This window comes from Dicentrarchus labrax, unplaced genomic scaffold (assembly GCF_905237075.1).
Source record: "Dicentrarchus labrax unplaced genomic scaffold, dlabrax2021, whole genome shotgun sequence".
NCBI lineage: Eukaryota > Metazoa > Chordata > Actinopteri > Moronidae > Dicentrarchus > Dicentrarchus labrax.
The window spans coordinates 15552364-15569261 of record NW_026136720.1 but is presented as its reverse complement, the minus strand read 5'-3'; the positions used below and the strand labels follow the sequence as shown (position 1 = coordinate 15569261).

Here is a 16898-nt window from a genome sequence, read left to right as displayed (position 1 = left end):
GACCTTATTACCAGTGGCCTTTGGTAACTAATAATTCACTGTGTTCATCTTATTTAGTTGTCTTAAATATCTGATGCACAGAAAAAAGATCTTATTAGGCTAAATTGTTACGTGGGAAATCAGTTTATCAGATTATAGTTCACACTGTACTGTATGTAGGGATCTAGTCTATAGATTTGATCAGAGCTTGACATGTATAATGTTATGTATATGTTATACTTTTCAGCCTTGTATACTAAAAAAAAAGTAATGAAAACTCTCAACTTGTTGAACAGGTAGTATTTATAAAGCCCAAAATCACAAATTTGTCTCAGAGGGCTTCAGAAACTAAACAACATACCCCTTCCTTTGCCCTCAGACTCCATTAGGAAAAACTCCACTAAAAAAAAAAAAAAAAAAGAAAAAAACAACAGAAGAGGGATCCCTCAACCAGAACAGACAGATATTAAATATCTTTACAACGTAGGTAGAAAAGGCAGTAGTGAAATGAAAAGATGCAATATTATGCGAAAGGTAAATAAAGTGCAAACGTGAAAAATATGGATCCAAGATAGTTGCAGTTTGCAGAAAACCTGTGCCGAGTTATCTTTTCAGGAAGTCTCATTTAGATCATCATAACAAGATAACTCAGTCGCAAAATGCAGTTAACACCTACACAGACACACACTAAGTAATATTTAAAATATTAGTAAGAAAGAGGACAGATTACAAACACACAAAAAAGAGGCAAAACATTCTGCTTCTGTGCGCTTGTCAAAGTTCCCAGTTATATTTATGTAAAACAACCAAAGATGGAAGATAGAGCCACATTATTGGGCTCCACAGTCTCTGTTTGGTTACAGTGTTATACATCTGTGACCCTTGTGGGAGATCTTTGCTGCCAGTTTCAACTCCAGATGAGTCTCCATAGATCAGAATCTGACCATCACATCGTCCTGTAGGTGCAATGAATGAAACTGCTGTGAAAATGTCCAGTTCCACATCCTGCGACAGTTCCTCCTGGAGGCCCCTGGGGGCCCCCGACCTCACTGACACACACACACACACACACACACACACACACACACACACACACACGCTTGTTTCTGACCATTGCTGTCTGCGCATGCGTGCGAGGGCGCGGGTGGGGGAGCCCCGGCACCCCTGTACAGCGGTTGGAGCTCCGCTGCCGGCAGAAGTGATTTTGGGGATCTACGGACAGCACGCAGGAGAGCGGCGGTCCGCGGCGGGGGGAAATGACTGGATAAATGGCGAAGTTTAAGATGAAAGACTACCACCACTGGCTGCTTTTTGTTTTGTTTCTCCCTTTATCAAGTAAGTGTGTCTTTTTGTTTGTTTTTGTTAATGTTTTCGTTGTAAATAAGAGAGCTGACCTGCTTTGCGGTCCGCGCACGGACTGTTGATTGACTGCATGCATATCTGAAACATATGTAACGTTAACTCATTTGTTAAAAAGACAACGTGTTTTCTGAACCACGTTGACCAAGAAGAGATGATAAGGTTTATTAAGGTTGTTAAACTTGTAACGTATATTTTTCTATTTCTATTTCTCTGTCATTAATCTCAGTTTGCTGTTCGGATGCTCACCGACTTCATGTCCGATATTTGTGACAGGCAGATATTAAAACACCATACCATACATCATTGTTCCTGAAAGATAAATGCTGTTTTACTGCTCTTACTTGTGGTTATCATCCTAATACATCTGCTATTACTTTAACATTTGCATCAGGACATATATTATGTGTGTCTGTATGGCATTTTATTATCGTTTTCTGTAATATCAATGTAGTTCTCTGACAATAATTTCTATAGTACATGACATGTATGGTCTGTTAGGCTATATAGTTATTGTTATGCAGCTCATCCATTACTCAGAAACAACTAATGTCCCCATTCTCTTCCTCCAGGTGTTTTATGTTTCAGCGAGTTGTCCTTCATCACAGAGCCCAGCGATGTTACCGCACTACCAAAGGACCCTGCAGTCTTGGACTGTCAGGCTCATGGGCAGCCTCCGGTCACCATCAAGTGGCTGAAGAATGGAGTTCGGTTGGCAGAAAGTGAGCACGTACAGTTTCTGTCCAACGGCTCCTTGTACATACCAAAGATAAAGCATACCAAGGAGGAATCAGATGAGGGATTCTACCAGTGCCTCTCCCAGAACAAATATGGAGCTATCCTAAGCCAAAGATCACGTCTGACTATCGCAAGTAAGTATGGAGCTCAGAGTGAAGGGAATCATCAGGGGGTAACGTGGACTTTATTTCCACTGTTGGGACCAAGATGAGGATGGGTTAAAGTTGTTTGTGGTATACACTTGGTGGTGTGAACATGCAGGCATCAGAATGGCAAGTTCATGGGTTATTAACCTGGAGATGGGAAGCAGATGTACCCCACCCCACTCGTTTTTTTCTTTACTGAGGAAAAACCTCTAAAGTCTGGGTTTCCATGTTAATGTATGTTGTTGAGACTTGGCCATGCTTGAGTTTAAAGCTGTCAGTCCAGTTATAGGATCATTTTAAGAGACAGTTAAAGATAGATGGAGAGTCAATCTAAAAGCTCATAAATACTCTATAAATAGTCTGTGTCTGAGTCTGAGTACTCTGTGTTTCCCCTGGTTTGAGGAGAAATACCACTTGCACACTTATAAAGATCCTCAGGAAACATTGGCAGAAAGTTAGAAATTAGCTTTATGTTAGTGGGATTTCTTGTCACTGCAGACTGTGGCTCTGTGTAATTGCTGAATGGTCTGCTACACAGAGGAATCTCTGAAAGGCCATTTGCCTTTTAGCCTTTGTTTGGAGTAACCCTGACCGCCCCAGAAGAAAAGGTTAGCTTTTCAGGGCATTTGTTTGTCCACATATCAGTGGACAGGACAGCTGTGTCTATTCAGTGGGCCTGGTCTACCATGGACACTTTTCACGGGTCTTAGATGGGATATCCCATGAGTGGTGTCATGGAAACTAGTGTGGCCTTTTGAAATATACTGATTTTGACTCTGACACTGAGGGCAAAAAGTTTTGGGCAATATGTCCTAATACTCAACAGTACACAACTATGAAGAAATAGATGCAACTATAACACAGGAAGAGATTTATAAATATAGAAATACAAACAGGAAAACAAATCTTACTGGTTTATAATCACACCAAGTCTGCTCTGACAATCTTGTTGCAGTTGTCTTTTAAAGTTAGATACAAAAAACAGTTTTCCATAAAAACAAACCCTCCAAAGTCAAGTTTGGCGTGGCGTCCAGCCTTTTGTCAGTGAAAGGGTTAAAGGTTTTTGGTCAGCTGTAGGCGGGGTGTGGAGGATGGGCCTCTTCTGTGCTCCCCTTCTGTCCAGAGGTCCTGGGGGTCAGGGGTCAGCAGGGAAAGGCTTTGTGATGTCACAGGCCTGCTCTGGCTGGGCTGCCCTGCTGTTCTCTCTCCCAGCCCACAATCCCTTTCACTGGGTCGGCCCCCCTGTTGCCCTGTCAAGCAGAGCCCCTTTTGTTAAAGAAAGACCAGTTTGTCATGTGAACAAACGAGCCTGATATTGTAGTAAATAGTGGGGAACCTTTTTTAAACCATGTCCAGGAAGTATGATCTGTGACTATATCACCAGTTCCTTGGGTTTATAAAGGGTGTCAGATATCTCATATATTTCTCACGATATTTACAAAACAAGTACATATGTGCTTCATAATTTATCAGTACTGTACCATTTGATATATGATATAAACAACCTAAAGTAATCACAGATTTATGTAGATAATGGTAAACTGACTTTGATCTGGTTCCCAGTTTGGGTTAAAATTGAATGGACAGGAGGTAGAAGCGAACTTTGACCTCTTTAGAGAAACCTTTGTGCTGTTTGACCTAGACATTGATTTGTTCTTTACAACAGAGGTGACCATATTAGCGGATCAGTCTGTGCAGACCACACCCACCATCTACATCACTGATCCCAGAAAGAGTGAATACTGTCTGATGTCTCTCAATGGAGAGTAAACAACATATTGTTTTTAACTTCTTCAGGTGCTGAGGGCTTCTAATGATGCTCACCAGTCAGCCATGTTGTCTGGAGACAGAATAGGTGGATCCTTGCAGACTTCATGATAATACTGGTCATTTGGAAATAATTCAAATAATTTTAGCATGGGATTTGGTTGTCATGTACTGACCCTAAACCAAAGCTTACTGCCACTTCAGAGGAATAATTAACAAACAAACCATGAAGGATATTATGTTTCTGACCCTGGTTTAGGCTAAATCCCTAAATGCACTACACATGAAAAGGGTTATCAGTTTATTTGTGTAATATTGATGAGATTAGGTCTTGAATTAAAGGACTGCTCTTTAATGTGGAGTTTCAGTGGGAGAACAGGGTATTGATTTTCTTTAACATGATATTGACTTCCTTCCTGTGAGTGAGGGGGGAGGGAGAGAGTTGTCACCTTAATGAATGAAGGTCATTGGTCATAACTTACAGAGTATTCTGGTGACAAATGCATATTTGGGCTTGCTTATTTGTGGTCATTATTGAAAGACCTTTTGAATGCACATAAAAAGAGTGTGACTCAGCAAATTGTTTTAAAGCAAGTGTATTTATACTTAATTAGTGTCTATATCAGGGTTTAAGTAGAAGATTTACAAAACATGAAACACAAAACTGGAAAAATGGCAGATTTTGCCCATATGCAGTGTGTCATCCCTGACTTCTGCAAGAAATAGGTTTACGTTTATATTTCAACATTGTTTTGGATATTTTTCTATTGCTTGCTTCCTCTTTATGGAAAGTGAATAGATTTGTTTTTATCTATAACAGTGCATCATTCAGTGTCATTCCTCCATTGATCCATTGATTGGACCAGCTGGTCAGTATGGGACCTGATTGCTCATCTGCTCAAAAGCAAGATCATTGTGTCTTACGAAGATCAATTCCTTTCATAGAATCAGTTAACATCCATCAATGCCAGGGCTTTGCATGCATAATGTATAATATTTTACCAAAGGTGAAAGGAAATATATATTTAGTAAGTGACAAACATCAGTGTAAATAAGCCAAATACCATAACAATTATTAATATGGTTGGGTTGAGTTGAAATACTTCCAGCCTTGATTGATAATGTATTTCTTTCCACAGGCATCTCAGAGTTTTTGCTGCATCCTGTGCCTATGGTGGTGACTGAGGGCCTAGTGGCACGATTCTCCTGTGCGGTCACCTCCAGCCCGCCTGCCACCATCACCTGGGAGCTCAACCAAAGCACATTGCCACTACAGACAGACAGGTACCTGGCTGCACACACACCTTCAGTCAGACACCATTCAGTCCCCATGTTTTGAGCAGCTCCCTCATTTTGTTCCTGTCCAATGTTTGACCCTAATGTTACCATTGTATTTCCCCAGAATAACAGTTTTGCCCAACGGAGTCCTTCAGATCCACAATGTACAAATGGAAGATGCTGGACAGTATCGATGTGTGGCAACTAACATCGGTAGCCGTTTGAAAAGCAGAGCGGCCGCACTGACAGTCAACCAAGGTACATTTAAATGATTTTAGGAATTAACATTAAACCATCATTTTATATAGGGAACTCTAACATTTTCCCTTTTTTTTGTGAAGGTGCAGGCCCTAAACCACGTCAGAGGCCCAGAATTATTGCTGGTCCTCAAAATGTCACAGTTTCTCTTCACCAAACTGTGGTGCTGGAGTGTGTGGCCACAGGGAATCCATGGCCCATCATCTCCTGGAGCCGGGCGGACAGTAAACCTATTGATGTGTACAACGCCAAAGTGCTGGGCAATGGGAACCTGGTTATTACTGATGTTAATTCCAAGCACAGTGGAGTCTACCTCTGCAGGGCTACCACCCCTGGAACCCGTAACTACACTATAGCTGCAGCCAATGTCACCGTTCAAGGTACAGGAAACTCTGAAGTAGTTATACTGCATTGGGTGTCAAACCACATCTCGCCTGCTTCTTATATTCCACGTGCTTCGTCAGTGTTTTGTTTTTGTGGGTTAATACGTGGTTTTTATTACTTGTCTGTTACACGTCTGTTTCAGTGCCACCATCCATCGTTGAGAAGCCTGAGAGCCAGACCCGTCCAAGAGCAGGCACTGCCCGGTTTATGTGCCAAGCAGAAGGAGTGCCCCCGCCACGTATCAGCTGGCTAAAGAATGGGGAAGAGGTTCATTTAAATGGGAGGATTAAGATGTATAACAGGTATTGCAGAATAACAGTAGTGGTCATGATCTAAACTGCTTTAATCAAATCTAATTGTATTTCTTGATAAACAATAATACAAATGTAATATTTTGTTTGTTGTTTCACAGTAAATTGGTGATTACCCAGATCATCCCTGAGGATGATGCCATCTATCAGTGCATGGCAGAGAGTGAACAGGGTTCTGTGCTGTCCTTGGCTCGCCTTATTGTTGTCATGTCCGAGGACAGACCCAGTGCACCGAGAAATATCCACGCTGAGACCATCTCAAGCTCGGCTATCTTACTGGCCTGGGAGAGACCTCTCTACAATGCAGACAAAGTCATTGCCTACTCCATCCATTATATGAAGGCTGAAGGTAAGACGAAGAGGGTGAACCATTTAAATATGTTTCAGGTTTTTCAATGGAGATTAAAAAGATCGGTTGTGGGCTCAGAAGGAATGAAGGTGTGAAAAGATGCAAGATGAACAAGTTATCTCACTCTCTCACATATGATCAACTTTCCTTGGTGAAGGCCATCTGTTGTTGCTGCGCAGAGCAGAGGTCAAGGAGGACCCAGAATGGCAACTAACAACAGGCTTAGCAAGTCCATTGTCCACTCCCCAGCTCATTCTGCTTGCGGTTAAAGGGACAGTGTAGCTTTTTAAAAGCCTCACAGTCTTGCAAACCAGTACCTTAAGGAGATATTTAACTTTAACCATTAAATTGAGTTAAGTAACTTACTAAGTCAAGTCTACCTTTGTAGTAAACATGTTTACTTTGTAGTAAACACATTTACCTGTTTAAGTAGGTTTGCTTTAGGAGGTCTGGAAGCAGTTATGTGGCTGTGCTTTGCATTACACATGAAAAGATGAATGACATTCAAAGACAACTGCAAGCATCAAGTTTCTTCTTTGGATTCTTTTAACGTATTTTCTAACCTACTTTATACTCTGTTGCATGTTAGGTCTAAACAACGAAGAATACCAAGTTGTTATTGGCAACGACACGACCAGTTATATCATCGATGACCTTGAGCCAGCCCGAAACTACAGCTTTTACATTGTGGCTTATATGCCAATGGGAGCCAGCCGTATGTCAGACCAAGTCAGTCAACATACCCTGGAGGATGGTAAGCATAGAGCATTGAGACTCCCAGCATTCCTTGCAATAAATCACTCTGATAGTTAAGCTAAAATGCATGCAAGTGATGTGAGCACATTGTGAGTGGACTTAAGGGGGAAGGGATGCTGTTGTTAGCACAGTGTGCTTGTGTATTCTGCTCATTAACAGCAAATCTGTGTGAATAATCAAAAGACATACGACAATTTACCCTTTTGCCCGCATTTTTGTATTCTGAAGAAATCCAGCACCTCATCAGCTTCAAGTATATTTGTTATATCCATGTTTTTCCACAGTGCCTTTACGTACCCCCGAGCTAAGTCTGACCAGCCACAGCTCCACGGATATCCAGGTGAGCTGGCAGCCGCTCCCCCCCAAAGTGAGCCGCGGCCTGGTGTCTGCATACAGACTATCCTATCGTACAGCTGCGGATAACACTGTCACCTCTGTGGAGCTACCTCAGAACAGCACAGAATACCTGCTGGAGGGCCTGCAGCCTGACACCATCTACCTGCTCCGCATGGCCGCAGCCACCCGTGTGGGTTGGTGTGAACCTTCTGCATGGACCTCGCACCGTACACCTAAGATCTCCAGCAGCAAAGGTAAACCTGCAGAAGGCTGGAAAGGAAATGTCACAAAAGTTTGAGAGCTGGTGATATATTTGTTATCCTTATCGGTGCATGCGTAGGTTATTATTACCTGGTTGTGAGAAGAGTTTTGTTCACTTACTTTTTGCATTTGTGACAAAGTTTTCATGCATGATTGAATGTATTCTTAGGGTCAAAATCAGGCATCTTTAGTAGGTTAAGAAGCAAACAACAACAAGTCCATGCTATAGAGTAATAGAATCATGTGTTGCCAAACTTGTAACTGGCTATGCTTTTGCTTTTGTCACCTCCCTATTTTGTTGCTCTTAGAATATCAGGAGGATCACTAGAGCACATGCAGTGTGGCCAGCTTATGACTAGAGTTTGCTCTTGTAGCATTGTCCTACAGCCTTTGTGTTGGTTACCCAGGAACCTTTGCCCTTCGCTGTCAGTGATGTTAGAGTGGCCTCAGTCACGGGTCATAAAGAGAGGGCCTCAGGCATCTATGTGGGGGAAAGAATAGCCTCTTTTCATGGCCTTGTGTGTTGGGGGAGGCTGTTTGTCCACCGAAGCTGGATTTCTTGTTTTTAAAAGTTTAGTTATATATTTTGATGATGTAGCACAGCTGACAGAATTATACTTTTCATTTGAGAACAATGTCTAGAACATGAATACTAGTGAATGAACTGTCTTGTAAATGTGTATTTGTTCATTTTCTTCCAATATGCAGCTTAAATTATTCACACCCAGAATTCTTAATTTGAATTGACACTTCAGATAAAACCATTGTGTTAATAACATTATCTTCCATCCATACCTTTTCTATACCCAGTGTCCTGCTGTTTTTTGTTGTTCACAGGTTTAGTCTTCCTTTATGCTCAACAATAGGTTAAATATGAGTGTGTATTGATCTCATGCCTGCTGTCTCTGTCCCTCAGTGCCTTCAGCCCCTATTCTTCAACTTGAGCCTCTTAACTGCACTTCAATTGTGGCACGCTGGCAAACCCCCCCAGAATCTGTGACTGTCCAGGGATACCGGCTGTGTTACCATGAGGAAGGCCAACCAGAGCAGCCCACCATCCAGCTGCAGACTCAGACCTATACCCACACCATCAGTGGCCTTGGTGAGTGACGCACTAATAGACCTGTGGTTTTGGATGTAGAGACAACCAAGAGTGACCAATGGGGGCTTACTTAAATGGCTTCTTCCCAATTTAATTCAGTGGGCAGTTGGATGGAGCATTTGCATTTTCACCCCCTGTCCTGATCAATATGGGCTGACCCCTCTTGCCTAACCAGCAGCCCTCACCAGTCTGGCCTCGGTATTGTGTGAGATCAGGCTCCTAGGGTTAGAGGTCAGGGTCCAGATGTCCCTCCCACCACCGTTTCCCATCCTGCGGCTTGCATAATTACCCCTGGTCATTGTGTTGTGTTCAGGGCCAGACCTGCCCTGTGAGACCCTGGCCACTTCCCCCCTTAGCTGGACACTGGAGCACACAAACAAACCCCCCTGGGATTGGCCAGAACTGGACTGAGCCACTGACCTCTAGCCGTGAGACAGCAGTCCTAGATTAGGGCCCTGCCTCCACCGGTCATCTGTGCTGTCCATGTAAATAACCCACAGAAATCTATATGCAATATGAACCAAGTTCATACTGATCAAAGCTGTTAACAACATAATTTTGTCTGATGTGAGTCTTCAAGCACAGTGTGGTTCCTAATCAGTTCATACCCAAGACGTTAAAATAGAAATGGATAGGGTGTTTTTAATTTAAATGTTTTAATAGTAGTAAAAACTTACTAGAAATGTAAAACCCTCCATAATAACAATCACACAAGCTGCTGTCATTAGTTCCATAACATCAGTGATCTCAGTTTAAGTTCTGTTTTGGAGCCATGTTTCTTTCCCGTGTTGCTTCAGTTTTAAGGCTATAACACATGGGCAGTAGGAAGAACGTGAAAGAGGGAACAAAAGGGGCCCAGCTCCCACAGTCCTGCACCCAGATTCCTTGTGTTCTATCTTGGCCTGACCTGGTGACCTCAGTCAAACCCCCCCAGTCCCATGGGCCTAGGATCCCAGCAGCTGAACGCTGCCTCTGGCCCAGCCCCCACAGCAGGCCTGGACACACTGCCTTCACTGGTCAATACCCATAGGCCGACCTTTAACACTGAAGGCATAAAACAAATCTAAACACTCCCTAAAAACGTCCTGATTAAGAAGCTAAGGCAATGGTAGCTTTTCAAGTTAAAAAACAAAATATGATTGTATATTTTCAAATGAAAGCTTCTCGGACCTCATTTATCTTTTTGATGTATTTTAGCAAGTAATTGAAATTAAAACAGCTTTGTATGTCCCATAACTACTCTATTTGCTATTAAGTGTACAGCACAAACAAGATCAAATTTGACCATTTATGTTGTTCCCCTCAAATTTGGAGATTTGTTTGTATTGTGTTTTAAAACTCAGCCTGTATCATAGGGTTTCATATTTGTGAAATCTTTATAGGGTTTCAAAAAGGAAAGGCAATGTAATTTTGTCATAATATATTGATCATGTCACCCTATTTACTGGGCCTTGGGGCTGGCTGATCTTTCTCATGCTCCTCACACATGGTAACAAATGATAAATGAGAGGTTGGGGTGACTCAGGAGACCATGCATTGTCTATGCATGTGGCCAGTTATGACCTAGAACCTCCTGCTGCAGCTAATTGTCAATGTGTCTGCCTTTTTAAAAATAGATGCTACTCGATTTGTTACTCACCAGTTTTCGGTATTTTAATGATGATCTTTCAGGCTTTGGTATTATTAACCAAACATCTGGCCCCTTCATTTTGGACCATTCATTTGAGAAAGAGCTGCTCTGTACAATTATTGTAAAGTCAGTTATGACAAAGGTTCAGTTTCTGTTTCAGCGACAGAGGTAAAAATGACTGAAAATGTATAATTTGTATTCCAGATCCAAGAAGAAAGTATCATGTTAAGATACTGGCTGTCAGTCAAGCTGGAGATGGCTATCAGACAGACCAAACAATCAGTACTCCGGGATGTGTGTGTAAGTACTCTTCTCTATTGTTTATTACAAAAGTCTTGTCAATCTAAAATGAAAGACATACTATACTACTATTATACTTTTTCTTCAATCGAGATATTAGATGAAAATATGTATTTTTCTTGCATCATTCAGCGACTAGAGACCAACCGGCAGCATCCCCTCCACCTCCGGACCACGTGACTGTCTTGGCCAACAATTCGTCTGCAGTGTCCCTGCGCTGGAGCCGTCCTGCTTTCCCCTCTGGAAAGGCTGTTAGCTATACAGTCCGTTGTACGCCTGTGGGCACCCATAACGCCTCTGCTATACGCTACCTACAAATGTAAGCTGAGAACCAAAGAAAATGTTGTATTTTACTTGTGGCATGACAGATAAAATCAATAAAAAGTATTAACGTTATGTTACACTGCATGTTTACAAAAGATGTGTGGATATTGTTCTTTTTATCGTTAGCTTTTTGTAATGATGATATAGGGATTTAACTTTCTCTACAGTTGCACATTCTATACAGGATGCAGCTCTGGATGACTGTCAATATCCATAATGTAAGAATGTTGTTTGTCCACAGTACCAAACAGAGTGTGGTGGTTCAGAATTTGGATCCAAACACTCGCTATGAGTTTGTTGTGCGTCTCCATGTGGACCAGATGTCCAGTCCGTGGAGCTCTGTTGTTTACCATCGAACTCTTCCCGCAGGTAATACATTAGACATTACTGTAACATTATTTTGTCATGACTATGTTGCTTTCTGTGCATTGCAATTTCTCAGTACATTTTTCTGCAAGTTTTGTTCATTATGAATACCATTGCTCTGTGTACAGCACCAAGCCATCCACCTGAAGGAGTGCGAGTAACTCTGATCGAGGATGACACTGCCCTGGTGTCCTGGAGGGAGCCCACAGAGCCCAATGTGGTGGTTACACACTATACCATCCTGTATGCTTCCCAGAAAGCCTGGTTGGCTGGACACTGGCAAATACTGCAGAGGGAGGGTGAGTAGCACATTAGATCATGTTATCCGTGAAGAATGCACCAACACCTATAGTCATTAAATATACCTATTTAAGTATTAATAAGTTATGATTTAAAAAATATGCACAATAACATTACATAGATAATTTGTAAAAATGACAAAGTAATGCCATACAAGAGGTTTTAAAAAAGCACATAAAACTATCTATATATGTATAGGTTAGTATGGGAGTGCTGTAGGGCAACTTTTAAAAATAGGAAGATAATTGTTTTCAGGAATCATTTCAATAAATCTTACTTTGTTGATTGTTACTCATCTGCAATACCTAAGTTAAGTGTATCAGCAACCACATAGGGGTCTTTAGCACTAGTTATAGTGGGTTTTTGTGTATCACCTGAGCTCTCTAGCTTTAGCTGTACTCTGTCATGGTGAGCTGTAAAACTATTATTCATGTTATATACAGTTTTTTCTAAAACATTAAGTGCACCTGTATCAGTTTTCGGTATTTCTAATCCTTGTGGTTTGTTTCTGCTTCTGTTTACAGGAAGCCACACCATGGCCCTGCTGGAGAAGCTGGAGCCGGGGAACGTCTACCTGGTGAAAATCTCTGCCTCCAACCAGGTTGGTGACGGGCCTTTCTCTAGCATTGTGGATCTAGTACTGAAGCGTGGAAACACCCACCGCAGCAAGAACCCCAGGCACTCTGACAGCTTCCCAGATACAACAGGTAAGCATCATGAAACACCGGAGCTTATGATAGAGGCGTTTGATTCATTTGTTATATAACAGGCTAATAGTTATGCGGCTTTAAGTTATAATTATATAAAAGTAAAGCTACACTCAACATACTGTATCGAGAAATAGTGCTATTCTGACAGGATTTAGAAGTGAATGAAGGTTCCTCTCTGGTAGGAAACAAACCACTAGGAGGCGTAGATTAGCCACACTTGTTAACACTATTTATAAACAAAATAATAATATAGGTGTAAGAAAGTTTTAGTTTTATGTTTTAAAATGTTTTTGTTTATTTTTGGACGATACATTTCAGTTCTAGTTTACGTTTAGATTTAAAATCTTGTTTTTAATTTAATAGAAATGATTGGTTTATTTTTTTAATTCAGTTTTATTTGTAGTATGCTCATATTTGAAGTAGAAATATTAAGAATTTATACCTTTTAATGCAAATCAAGTCCTGCACACAGTGTTTATCATGAACTGCAAACAACAATGTGAAGGTTTGTTTAACAGCAGTTTCTAGCTGAGAGTATTAACTTGTGTTTTCATTGACTTTTATCTCTCCTAACTTTCACTAAATAATTGTTGCTGTGTTGTTTATCTTCCAGTGCTCAACGATGGCCTTTACCACATAGACCAGAGGTCTATGACAGGGATCATTGTTGGTGTGAGCATCGCCTTGGCCTGTATTGTTATGTGTGCCTTGATCCTCATCAGTAAGGGCAGACCAAGGTACTGATCATAATAATATTTGAATAATGAAAAATAGTTGACGGTTATATTATAAAACATAATGAGTTTTTTTCTGACATTTGTTGACAATATTATTTGTGTATGACTTATAGAAAATCCTCCTGTCACAAAGTCATTGCTGTGGGAACTGCTGAAGATCCTCTTGCTGGTTTGTCCCTGCCCAATGAGCACCTTACAGAGAATGTGGAGGCCCTTATACCCATGATAAGTGCTCGCTTTATAGATGCCAAGGTGAGACAAACACAACAGAGTGATTAGTGTGTAGTTCAGTAAGTTTCACAGTTGCATGTTTAAAAAAATCTGTATCGCTCATATATTTTCTCATTTGTTTCAGGGTGGATCTAATATAATCATAAATAGTGCGGGTGCAGTCAGCAGTAAGAATCAAAGCAAGAGGTGGTTGCTCTTCAAGAGAGACATCAGGAATCCAGCTGAAAGTGATGTAAGTGATGAGACGTTACTCTGGTCAGTCAGCTTTCTTTTAAGTCAAATGTATGTTTTTATTATAATTCGACCTTTATCTTCTCTGTTTCCTTAGATTGAGAGGAGAGCCAGCTTGTATGAGGCTGGAAAAACCGTTCTGAGGTACGAGGAGCGTTCAGGTTCAGCACCCCTGCCCCCTTCGTCACGGGAGATCATCTACGGACCTTACCACTCGGAGAGCTCTCACACCAGCGAGGGCAGCCAAGAGACGGGAGACTCTGGACACTACTCCAACGAAGAAAGCAACGAAGAGATGAGCAACCCTTCGACCAGCCAAAGCTCCAGACCTGAATCTTTTGGGCCAGATGATATTACCACTGTTGCTGAGCTGAAGCAATCTTTTGAAGTGGAAAATGAGGAGATGCTGAGTCGTCCCCTCCATCACTCCGCCCCAGACGCTACCAGGCTCTGTTGCACCTCAGAGGGCTCTCATCCTGCCCTCCACACGTCCCAAGCAGTCGGGTCCTGACACCACCTGGCCTAGATCTCTCTCCAGCAGCCGAAGCTAAGCCACTTCTACCTCTTTTGCCTCCTGAGTTGAGTCCCTCGGTTATTTCCTGAGGCACAAGGGATCAGGAGGCCAGCTGCTGCGATGGAGGAAATGTGCTTTTGCTTCAGATCTACCTCAGGATTTTGTATGCTTGTTGGTTATAACATTTTATTTCCATTTTTTTTTACTTTCTACCTGTTTGTCTGTGTTTGGCGTTGTCTGTCCTAAACCAAAGCTCACCCATGATGAATGTTAAAAAGAATGTCTCAAATGTACTGTGATACATTTTCATTATTTAATTACTTTCCACTGGAGCAGAGGGTGTAGTTGAGCTCTTTTGACTGATTATCTACCTCCGTTTTCTGTTATTGTACATACATTACTACCTCCTTTTCACCACGTATGGTGCAGTATTATCTCAGACTCAGGGGACAAGGTGAAAACATTTCATTGCCATGTCTTATTACCTCTGTTGGGGCGTTATTATCTAGAGGTCCTCATTTTTTAAAATTCTCTTAACTTTTTATTTTCAAGGTTGAAAGAGCTTTTGTTTCACATTGTTTGTCTTTGAATGATGTATGTTGTGAAAATAACAAGTGCATTAGATACTGTCGAACTATTTGAGCTTTATCATAAAATATCGTTTGGCATTTTCAGTGCACTGAACTCAAAGCTTTAACATGGCCTTAATATCGAAAGGGCTTTGCATACTATAAAAGATGAGATCCAAAGACGTGAAAAATTGTACCCAAAGAGTTTTTGATAATACAATAGATATTCTAAGGCAACCAAAAAAATATAGTGGAGTTATATTGCGGGTGCGTTTGCCAAAATATTGTTCTTACCAATGATGTAAATTTCCCTTAGAATGGTGGTTTGAATGCTTTTCTCAGTGTAAATTTTCTTGATGCTTTATCCTGGTGAAAGCTTTAGCACAAGTCTCCCCGACTTGTGTCCCATTTGCCTTCTAGACCATTGCTAAACGCAGCGGTGATGCCGATGCTATTATCCAAAGAGTTGTCTCCTTCCTCAGACGGGTATGGCTTTTCATTCAGTTGATCCTTGGTACTGTGAGGTGGAAATTATTGACACAAGACCAACGATCCAGTGTGTCCTGCCAGTGACAGATGATGATATTTATTCTTCGTCTAGAGAACCGTCTGTTACCGTTCACCGATATTGCTGTATGGGGAAGAATCTCTCCATAATATTTCCTGTCCAGGTGTGACAATGAAGGATTCTGACTATCAAAATGGAAACCCTATGTGTGAAGAGCAACATAATCAATTTTTATATCTTTGTAATACAAATAATCCTAACCAAAGAAACTTGAAGTCTCTGTTATTTAGTGATTTTCTTTGGTTTTCATTTACATTATTTGCATTTATATGTGATATGATTTCCAATGGTTTTGATTGCTAGAAAGGCTTTTTACGTTTTCTTTTTTCAAGCTTGAGATGTCATAAACTGTTCTGCTGTCTTTTTGTCACCATGAGATTTCACCCGAACGATACTTAGGTTACAATTTTTAATTTAGATTGTCTTTATAGCATGATGTTGTAAACAAAAACATTTCCCAATTTTAATGTGACATTTTAGTAAATTAATAAGGTTGGTTTCAAGTTCAAAGTTTGTCTGTGTAATGCATTAATATAAAAGGCTAATTTGAAAGCCACAGATAATTTTGCTGACTAAACTCAGGTGCCAAATGTAGATTTAGAGTGTAGACTTAACTGTTATTATTTAAGTTATGGTTTTCTGATATTTCTGCTTTTGAATACCAAAATACATCTTTTAAACCAAAGTGAGCAACAAAACAAATTATTTTAAGTGTTGAAATGTTGCAACAGACTTTTTTGATACTCTCAAGATGATCAAGTACTAGATAATAAAAATTGTTCTTGGACAAATACATATTGTGTTGCACTTTGTCTTCATTGGGTCTGTGTGTGTGTGTGTGTGTGTGTGAGAGAGAGAGCGAGAGAGAGAGAGGAAGAAAATGAAACTCCTTTTTATTTATTGAAATATACTGAAAACACTATATACCATACATAGAGGAACCGGTACATACTACATGTGCAGCTTGTTAGAAACAATTGTACAAGCTTTGAGAATAGGCGACAAACAATTAAAGACAAAAAAAACAAAGACTAAAAACTCATCACTAAAGACAGCAACAATATAAATAACCCTCCTTTTCAAAACAGTAGATAATAAGTTTCTCACCTGTTGCGATAAAGTTTTACATTCACTGAACTGAAGATTTCTTTTCAGACATTTATTGTAACTTTTCTCACAGAGACAGACACTGTACATATTTCGTCTGAGGGTCTTCATACTTTTTGAGCCTTTTCACAATGAAGATAAATCTGCATTATATCTGCTGTGAGGGCTCATTCACTGTGTGTATATATATAGAAATACATTTGACTCCATAATCAGTACAGAGTCACATGTGAGGGGATAACACCATACTACCAGCTGCAGGAGAAAGGAAGTAAGGAGAGTAAGCA

General features: G+C 40.8%; 1 protein-coding gene across 2 annotated transcripts; it reads left to right on the top strand.

Moving 5' to 3' along the window:
* The first annotated feature begins 1190 nt into the window (after positions 1–1190).
* On the top strand, positions 1191–16299 carry LOC127352361 (protogenin B-like). Of its 2 annotated transcripts, none has more exons than XM_051380646.1 (19): positions 1191–1314; positions 1911–2210; positions 5129–5273; positions 5392–5525; positions 5609–5905; positions 6052–6211; positions 6322–6569; positions 7159–7323; positions 7610–7915; positions 8839–9024; positions 10859–10954; positions 11087–11273; positions 11520–11647; positions 11773–11943; positions 12469–12651; positions 13268–13391; positions 13505–13643; positions 13747–13854; positions 13951–16299. In XM_051380646.1, exons 1-19 carry the CDS (start codon positions 1248–1250, stop codon positions 14362–14364), a joined length of 3558 nt encoding a protein of 1185 aa, XP_051236606.1. In that variant the 5' UTR covers positions 1191–1247; the 3' UTR covers positions 14365–16299. The 2 variants fall into 2 exon arrangements, with proteins under 2 accessions (XP_051236606.1, XP_051236605.1); XM_051380645.1 differs by having other exon boundaries at positions 11502–11647.
* The last annotated feature ends 599 nt before the right edge of the window (positions 16300–16898 follow it).

What these genes read in the sequence shown, in the direction of transcription:
- LOC127352361 (XM_051380645.1), top strand. Translation starts at nt 1,248, where the DNA reads ATGGCGAAGTTTAAGATGAAAGACTACCACCACTGGCTGCTTTTTGTT. An exon ending in TTTGTTTCTCCCTTTATCAA is followed by an intron (nt 1,315 to 1,910) that starts GTAAGTGTGTCT and finishes CTCTTCCTCCAG; the next exon opens with GTGTTTTATGTTTCAGCGAG. An exon ending in TTGCCACTACAGACAGACAG is followed by an intron (nt 5,274 to 5,391) that starts GTACCTGGCTGC and finishes GTATTTCCCCAG; the next exon opens with AATAACAGTTTTGCCCAACG.